Raw genomic sequence first — 10,142 nt, forward strand, 5'->3', positions numbered from 1 at the left:
CAAATCACTTAAGCTTGGTTCCCACTTCGACGAAACGCAAGGACGTAGACGCAACGTAAGCAAGTTGACCAATGACAAGCGACACATTAAATATCCCTTAAGCTTGGTTCCCACTAGAACGTAACGCAAGGACGTAAACGCAACGCAAGCGTTTTAACCAATGACAAGCGAAGTTATAGACAGTTAGCAATCAAAAGCGAATAAGCCATCGCTTGTGATTGGTCAATTCACTTGCGTTGCTTTACGTCCTTGCGTTGCGTTGCTAGTGGGAACCACGCTTTACGTTGCGTTACGTCGTTGCGTCTCTAGTGGGAACCAAGCATAAAGCTTGGTTCCCACTAGAACGTAACGTAAGGACGTAAAAGCAACGCAAGTGTTTTAATCAATGACAAGCGAAGTTATAGACAGTTAGCATAATTGCTAATGCAATAACAGTATCTCATCTTTGAATAACAGGAGAAACACATGTATTAATAATAAAAATGCTCTTTATTTTAAATATATAATGTATACCTAGTTTTAAAATAGGCATAGATAATGACGAAAACACTGAAGTGATTCAGAGATTCATAACATGCATTGTGATGTCTGGCAAAAAAAAAAACGTCATTAATTGGACCTACTTTCTTGCATTGAACTGTGTTTGCATTAATATAATGTATAAGCTATATGAAAATATACGATTTTTTAAAAGACATTATAGGCCCAAATAGCAATATTAATCAGTTGTTTATCAAACTACAGTATTGCTTGTTTTATTTACATTATCTTTATAAATAAAAACTTAGAATACCGGAAAGACATTTACAGTAAAGTCATATGTTATGTTACATTAACGTAGAAGCCCATGGGAATATCAACGAGGTTTGAACACCCATATAGATACCAATCACCATGAACAGCGCCATCATCGCCGCAGCTGTACTTGCGTGTTGTGGATCTTTTACACATCTGTATAAAGAAAGATAATTTATGATAAATGCAATTTATTTATTTTTTTTTTTATATTATTGATATTTCAGCAGTTTAACGAGTAAAATGAAAATTCTGAAGGCGCAAACGAATGGCACATTATTTTGTCATGGAAATACACTACTGTAGGCTTACATACCTTGGTCCGTGCATCATCACAATAGACTTAAGGTAGCCGTGTGAAAACGCTATACATGCATTGAATGCAATGAAGAACATATCATTCAAAAAGAAGACGGGTAAAGTACGTGTTTCAGGACGGTAATTACACACAAGCACGAGTGGTAAAAACAACAGTCTTGCCATACACAGTATCCACGTATATTTCGGCCCGGGCTAAAAAGAAAAAGTAGATATTTAATTTGTACAATTTTGAAGTAATGTCTTCATAATTTTTTAAAGGAAATAACAATAATAACTTCATGTCATTTGGGGCCTATTGATTATTTTTAAAGATAATTATTGTCGAAGTTAATGTTACCTTCTGTGTCACAGCGGAGAAGAAGCTGCCACACGCGTCACCGATAGCGAACAACAGAAAACAACAGACAGGAGTAAAATACGTCACTGAAAGATAAAGGAAAACGATTAATCGTTTCGGTTACCTATAAAAGAGACAGTTAACGGCGGTGAAAAGGTAACAAAAAGACATTAAATCACATAAATCTGAGATTAGTGAAATAGTATCAACAAGGACAATTTATACGGAGTTAAATGAAGATGACCTATGACCTATGACATACCTCGTAGTTGAGAGTGTGGCTGTGGTGCAGACGATTCAACAAAAGCTAACACAGCCGGAAACATACTTATGGTAACAAAGAACGTCAACCAAATATTAAAAAGTTGAACTTTGACCTAGAAAGAAAGGATATTAGAAAGAACAAAACTAGACGAACATTTCATTAGTCATTGTTTTAAGTTTGGAGGATGTATTGCAACATCTAAATGAGGTAGTTAGCAAACTCTTTGTAAACTAATATATTTCTTAGGGCCTCATAAAGCTTGGTTCCTACGCCTACGAAAGTGTAACGCAAACGAGTTGACCAATGACAAGCGCCAATTCAAATAATCAATCGCTTGTGATTGTTAAAACTAAAGCGTGGTTCCCACTAGCGACGCAACACAAGGACATAACGCAACGCAAGTGAATTGACCAATCACAAAGGGATGGCTTATTCGCTTGTGATTGCTAACTGTCTATAACTTCGTTTGTCATTGGTTAAAACGCTTGCGTTGCGTGTACGTCGTCATTGCGTTCGTTCTAGTCCTTAAACAATTATTTCAGCAAAGTGGTATTATATATATTAAGCCTGTTCTAACCTGTTTTGCGATACGTAAGTATGGTGGCGATTTCTTTTCATAGACTTCGTCTTCTTTTGATGCAATCAGTTTAGAACACGACGTTTGATTTGATCGATTGAGGTAGTATAATGAGATTGGCTGTTAACAAAATATTAATTAATAATAATGAATTAATTATTAGTTTTAAACAATGGTTAACAAAAAAACAAGGATCTTCAAATGAACTGGTTACTTCAGAAATGGGAAAATGTTTCAAATAAGTATACTATAACCAACGCAAAGTTCAAATAATGTTTGTAGCATGTTTTTACAGACAATTGGAATTATCGGAATTGAATCCGTTATAAGGTTGAACGATAATACAGTATCCTGACGTTATTGTCTCGGATTAACTGAGTCAAAATTGTGAATCTTACCAGTTTTAAAAGTACAAAATACGACACTAAGCACAATAAAATGACGATTATCGAACAAGTAAAAAACAAAATGGCAGCGTTCCGCAAAGAATCTGAAACTGAAAACAAAGAATAGGCCTATAGCTTAAACGTTAGAAATTTATTCTTCTGTATGATTCCAACAATCGAAATTTCGGTGTCCTTTTTTTAATGTCTTCAGTTTAGGACTAAAATAGTTTTGAGTAAACAGGCAAGAGTGGAATTATATAAATGAATTAATTAATAAGTAACAAATAAACGCATACGCAAAATAATATTATTCATAAAGCTTGGTTCCCACTAGAACGTACGGTAACGCAAGGACGTAAACGCAACGCAAGCGTTTTAACCAATGACAAGCGAAGTTATAGAGAGTTAGCAATCACAAGCGAATAAGCCATCGCTTGTGATTGGTCAGTTCACTTGCGTTGCGTTACGTCCTTGCGTTGCGTCGCTAGTGGAACCACGCTTTAACGGTACACTTACCTGCTAAAGTCAATATGTTCAATATTGCACATAGCATACCACCAACTCCCTGTAAAAACAACATTATAGTATTTGTATTAGATTATTCTCGTCGTATTATTAATTTTATTCTTTCATAATTAGTGCCCCTCAACGTGAACTCTTGATTTTATATAAATATCTTTCTCTGCTCAAAGAAAACTTTTGAAAAAAGTTAACTTTGATGGAGATGAAGATAATAATTACATACCTGACCAGTGATGTGAAATTGCATGTAAGTCGGAGGGTACTTAGCTGCTAACCCAAACATACTCGATTGATACACTGCGCATGCTCCTGTTTAAAGTTAAACCAGAGAGTTGTTAATTAGAGTTAACAAATCACAAACTTATAACTTGAAGTCTCTATCCTCTAATGAGAAGTACTTTATATTAACTTGATTTCTTAGTAGTAATTTACTACTAGTAGTTATAGTAAGCTGACGTAGAGTGATAATTTAGTTTAATAAGATATACACTTTATAGTAAAGTCAGGTTTGAGGTCCATAGCCTACATCATGTTCTAAGTAAAGAATATCTCGACGTTTTGGTAGTTATGCATAACTCTCATCTCGAGTCTTGTAGTGTACCACAAACTTTTTAGTTATAGTTTAATAAGCTTACCGTTTATAACAACTATTGTCACCATAGTTATAATGAAGAATTGCTCGGGCCCTATAAATTAAAAGAAAAAAAAGAATTATGTTTTGCTCGAAGCAGCAAATTTTCCACATTTTCTTTTTCTTTCTGATCGTTCTCCTCTGTATAAACCAGAACTATAACTTCAACACTACCACCACTAGCCACCACCGTCAAAATTGTCATAGACATTTCTGGAACTAATTGTGAGGCATCCTTTATACAATTTCAAATGGTCAGAAGTTTTTTGTTAAAAAAATGAGGAAAACAAACTGAAAAAGTGCGTGCTGACAATGTTTTCAGTGGCACTCACATGCACTTGTATCCAAGATGGCGAGTATTGTAGTTTCGAATGAGAGTATCATTATGAAACCTATACACATGGGTGTCTTCCATCTCGATTCTCTACCGATTAAATATAGGCATATTCCAAAGGTTATACAAAGGTCAGTTATTGCACTGACCTGTAATTATATTATTATTAGTTTTTAATTTGTTAACAATGTTTCACAACACAATTCTCAGTACGAAAAGTTTACGTGTGGTCAACGAACGATGATGTCATGATAATGTGATTGTTTTTTGTGTTGATTAAGTGATAATGAAAATAATAATGTAATTATTCAATAATACAAATATATATAAAGTAGTACCTAGACCATTATAATTTAAGATAATTAAAGATGGCGATGTTTCTTTCTTTTTTTCAGAGAAATCATTGAAACTTTAATTTGCGATTTAAAAACAAGATAGGCCTACTGGATGGTCTCTCCAGTTTATGGACGCGCAGGTCGCGCACATTCAACGACAATTATGTATACTCTATCCATGATATCACTGCGTTAATTTAAATAATATTAATAATGATGATATTTCATTCATTTTTTGTTATTCTCGACGTCTGAACTAAACGTACCTGTGTTGAGTAAAGAGTGAAATCAACATAAAGATGAGTGTAGGTGTGAATGCAGCAATTCCGAGGTAGCTTAAGAACTTCTCTTTGTAAGTTGATTCGTCGCTTACTCCACCAAATTTATGTTCAGTAAAATACTATACGATATTTAAAAAATACATTTAGGCTTACTCATATCCATCGACAAACACGTTAATTATGCATATTCATATTCATATACAGTATTCATATTCATATACAGTATTCATATTCATATACAGTATTCATATTCATATACAGTATTCATATTCATTTATTTTTCAGAAAACATAATAACAAAAAAAAAACCCAACCCCATTGTTATTGCTTTTTTTACAATCCGACAGAATGGTGTCTTGGCCCAAGACACCATTCTGTCGGATTGTAAAAAAACAATAACAATATCACTGTAAACACTGCACTTTCCTAATAGTGTTGGTTGACATAGTTAAGCATTTACAATCCGGCTAATACAAATTATATAAATCAGAGAAAAAATTTACTTTCATTGTAAAGGAACATTTCCGTAATATGTAAGCTGTGGTCGGACAATTAAACAATTTTTCAAAAATATTATACAAAAAGTTTTTCGGGTCAACATTAAAAATAACGGCGGACGGATATTAGCCATTCTGGTCATTTAATTTAAACGTGGCGTAAGAAATCAATTACTGTGCAGTCCGGTCATTGTACAAATAAAATACTAATATTATTAGTTAAACGAGTGTTCAACCATGGACAAAGAAAACATGGGGAAACGTTAATTTTTTCCTTCATTTTTCAACTCGTAATTCCAAATGTAATCTTCTTTATGTGCCGTATTGTCGTGTTAAAAATGTTACCAAGAATGGATTTATTTCACGTATTTGTCTTCTTTTTAATAATTGTGTTGTTAAAGATAATTCTATTGATCTCTTTTTTGACCGTTATAATTGTTTTTGTAATAAAATTAGTAAAATCTATATATAAATTTACGTAAGGGCAAAATTCGATAAATCTCGGTTAATTTATAGAATTTTTACTCGATGGTATATAAAGTTGGTTCATACTTTCGGTACTGATTTTAACCATCTGACATAACCATGTTTACTAATTAAATTGAGTTAGGTAATTAGTTATTGACGATTAAAACGAATTTAGGTTCAACGATTTGCCCCAAATAGGGGTGTTTTCCGATCGTGGTATACACTGTACTGTACACTAATGGATGTCCATCTTGAAAAATACCCGCCACAAAAATGCGAGGAGGCTTCGCATTTTCCTATCTCCTCCTACGATAATTGTTTTTAATAGCTAAGAACTGGTTGAACAGCTAGAGTACAGCATCATAATGTTGAAGACAGGCCGATTTTCTTAAAAAAATACTATTTTGATAGATTTAATATACGATTATACAAATGTATTGATTTGCGATGAATGGAACATCCCAGAGTTTGGTTTAACACAAGTAGGTAAATTTATGAGCCCTTGGTTTAACACATACGGAGGTAAATATATGGGCCCTTTGAGAATAAACTTGCAATACTTTGACAATACAGTAAATACCTATTAACTATTTTCGGTCGTCATTTGAATCGAACATTTCTTACTGTGAATGTTCATACTGTTAGATGTAATATAAAAATATATACAAATAAACTTTATTACTGAGATTGTGGTTAGGCTCTACTGATATATAAACACATTATTATATACAAATAAACTTTATACTGACAGTTCCTTCTCAACGTTTGTATTAATTAATAATTACCAATAATATAAACGTCGTAGTGGTGTATCGTGACATGTACTTTGATATTTCAATCGCTTATGACAGTGACAGTTTTAACAAAGTATTAAATCGCAAATGTTTTACTTTATTTAGAGGTATATTATTTATAGGCCTATAAAACATGAAAACAATATTTCGTTACTGAGTGGATAAAGAATATATTTAAAAATTGTTCCTCTTTGTACCTATCCGCTTTCCCATCCCTCAACCCTAATGTTACATACAAAACACAAATTGGGTTTCTTTAAATGAGTCCAAATCAAAAATTTGGACTCATTTTGTGATAAGTTTCTCCTTCGGAAGTAATTCCCAGGGTGCTAATTTTAGTTGACTACATAAATCATCGTGTCTATTTATTCGTTTCTGTAAACGACAATGTATTATAGTCCTACGGTACGTACATTTGAAATCGCCAGTTTTGTTACGCTGAAATTACTGTGTATTCGAGAACCATCTGTGGGCACGACCTAGATGGTACGCGAGCGAAGCGAGCGTACCATCTAGTTGTATAAATTTGTATTGCTAGATTTTAAGATTTATATATATTTTTATATGGTATAGTTTATTTCATTCTGTAAGGGGTGGGTTTCCCGCTGTTGAATGAGTTTGAATAAAATGAAAATAAAATAAAAACAACTAAAACTTAAGATATCTCTATTCAAACTAATCATGACGTCATCTATCTAGGCCTACTTACTGCCTCAGCTGTTGTAAACATGTTCCAGGGTAAAAGAGTTCCAACACCGTGAAGCATCAGTATCCATTTTGCGAAATAGAATCTATCGAAAATAATAATGAAATTTGTACAAGCATAATTTGAAATGTGATTTATTGAGGAGAAATTAAACAAGATTCTTTGTGTTTCTTTTTCCTATCGTTGTTTTCCCCCTGATTCTTGTCGGCTTGATTGTAACCATTTTAAGACAAATTTCCTAAGCTAAACTTGACTCCAATTTTTTTACATGTTAAAGTATTTCGTTATTAAAAAGCGTTAACGGATAAACTTTGTATCATTCTGTTTACGTGAAAAAGTACTAATTTCGTAATAATCACTTTGTTGTACGTATGATAATTGCAGAGCGTTCCAACATGTTCTTTTTACTATGCGTATGTACTATTATGCAAACGCACATTTGGTATACGGTACGCATCTTCTCATCATTATTTCTGACGTCACACCGTCTTTTCAACTTACCTATCTCTAGGTATCGATTGTGTTGTTTCTGACATCAACCCTTTCTCTATGGCAGATTTTTCATCCGTCACGGTGGGCTTGTGGGGCAAAAATGTCTCAATTTCTGTAGAATTCATCCTGACCCACGGATTTTCATATGCGGCACACATCTGAAATATTATGAACAAGTACTTAATACAGTTAGATAAGGTATCTGGTATAGACTTGCAACAGTCTTCCACAGAGAGTTTACTGACAGCCACAGAACCGGGTGTATGATTGATAGTTAATATTCTCTTTTGTGATTCATGGTGATGCGTGGTTCTCACTCTGGAGACACAACACAACGACTCAACGCAAGGGATTTGACCAATCACAAGCGATGGATTATTCAAACTGTCGCTTGTCATTGGTAAAGCTTGGTTCCCACTAGAACGTAACGCAAGGACGCTTTAAGCGTGGTTCCCACTAGCGACGCAACACAAGGACGTAACGCAACGCAAGTGAATTGACCAATCACAAGCGATGGCTTATTCGCTTGTGATTGCTAACTGTCTATAACTTCGCTTGTCATTGGTTAAAACGCTTGCGTTGCGTTTACGTCCTTGCGTTACGTTCTAGTGGGAACCAAGCTTTAACTCGCTTGCGTTGCGTCTACGTCCTTACGTTGCGTCCTAGTGAGAACCAAACTTAATCTAGCAGCAGTATAGGCCATAATTGCAATATCTGTCATCATTGTGCTTTTTTTTTCAAGTTTCTTTTAATTTCCTATTGTTCTTTTTTATTATTTCCTCTAGGGAAGAGTGAATTTCGTTCTCTCTCTCATTTTCCAATAACATTTCCGCTTCTCTTACAATTTCATCATCTGTTTTATAAAACTGATTCTAAAGCTTGGTTCCTACTAGAACGTAACGCAAGGACGTAAACGCAACGCAAGCGAGTTAAAGCTTGGTTCCCACTAGAACGTAACGCAAGGACGTAAACGCAACGCAAGCGGTTTAACCAATGACAAGCGAAGTTATAGAGAGTTAGCAATCACAAGCGAATAAGCCATCGCTTGTGATTGGTCAATTCACTTGCGTTGCGTTACGTCCTTGCGTTGCGTCGCTAGTGGGAACCACGCTTAAATAACACCAGGCCTAAGATTATGAATCGATAAAAAAGAACATTTGATTTAGGCTAAAAATGGAGAAACAATTCATCGTTTAATTTATATGGAAATTCTTAAGCGCAGAGTTTAACTGTTAGTGTTAGGAGACATTCTATTTATGTGGTTGTTTAGATAGTTTATATAATCTTTTTTTTTACTTGTTTTTTTAGTTTTAAACATGTTAAACTTATGTGTTAGAGAAAAGATATTAGTTAAATTGTTGTTTTTTTGGAGTTTCTAATTGTGTTATTTTATTTATATTTTATTTTTTGTTTTTGTTTTGAGGAGCCTTTTCACCACAAGCTTTGCTTTCTTTTAGGCTCCTCCACTTTATATTTATATATTTGTAAAGTGAAATAAATAAATGAAATGAAATAGTGATATGTTCGTGAGATCAAGGGGTCCAATTATTAAATCATCTTTGATTTTGCTTAGGTTAAGTAAGTTTCTAAATCAAATATTTGTATTTTTTTGCAACTCTTAGATGAGGAAGTCCATTCAATAAGGTAAACTAAGCCTCAGTTTTCCACTTAAGCAATTCTTAACTGGGTATTAACTACCTCGACTTAAGCAAAACGGCTGACACAAATGCAAGCCATGCATTCAACGTTTATCTAGAGCCTCGACGGCACTGGACTTAATGTGGTCAAATTAACCGAGTCGCCGGCTAAAGTGACCAAGAAAAGTCCAATCCAAACATTGCTACAATTCCCACAGGGTTAAATTAACCAAGTTACTTTTACCAACCACTGCCTGGCCAGTAGAGCTTATCATGGTTTCAGTAAAACCAACCACGCAGCTAAAGTCCTATCCGAACGTGGGGCGCATGTTAACAATCACAGTTACATTTTGGTAAAATTACGGTAAAACTAACTGCTTTAAAATAGTGCGAACGATGGTCAAATCTTCTGCTGACATTGGGTAAAGCTACCGTGGTTCATTTTAGAATTTTTCAAGTCCAGTGAGAACAAGGCTTAATTTTGAATTTATAATTAATAAGTAAACTCACCTTCGCTTGAACTTCGCACTGGTCGTCGTCCTCGTCCTGGTTGATGTGCCTCCTGTTTAAACACTGCCTAATCATTGTTTAAACAAATGTTCCGAGTTGCGCAATGATTACATTGGTTCTATTCTAGTGAATCTGGTTTAAACCTGATTTGTTATCTTAAGTTCCACTATAATGTCTTACCCTTTACGCTAATATATATCATAAGCAAATGCGAATTTGTTTATTTAGTTCTTAAACATGACGAGTAGGGTTCA

At 34.2% G+C, this 10,142-nt stretch overlaps 1 protein-coding gene across 1 annotated transcript; it reads right to left on the minus strand.

Moving 5' to 3' along the window:
• Positions 1 to 493: 493 nt before the first annotated feature.
• On the minus strand, positions 494 to 9,963 carry LOC140060891 (equilibrative nucleoside transporter 1-like). Its single transcript, XM_072107252.1, has 14 exons — positions 9,889 to 9,963; positions 7,751 to 7,899; positions 7,253 to 7,334; positions 4,770 to 4,903; positions 4,167 to 4,258; positions 3,839 to 3,889; positions 3,427 to 3,512; positions 3,198 to 3,246; positions 2,694 to 2,791; positions 2,296 to 2,415; positions 1,716 to 1,830; positions 1,454 to 1,539; positions 1,112 to 1,308; positions 494 to 951 (listed from the first exon to the last, which is right to left on the minus strand). Exons 1-14 carry the CDS (start codon positions 9,961 to 9,963, stop codon positions 828 to 830), a joined length of 1,458 nt encoding a protein of 485 aa, XP_071963353.1. The 3' UTR covers positions 494 to 827.
• Between the last annotated feature and the right edge of the window lie 179 nt (positions 9,964 to 10,142).

The sequence above is a fragment of the Antedon mediterranea genome, chromosome 10 (assembly GCF_964355755.1).
Source record: "Antedon mediterranea chromosome 10, ecAntMedi1.1, whole genome shotgun sequence".
NCBI classification, from domain to species: Eukaryota; Metazoa; Echinodermata; class Crinoidea; order Comatulida; family Antedonidae; genus Antedon; species Antedon mediterranea.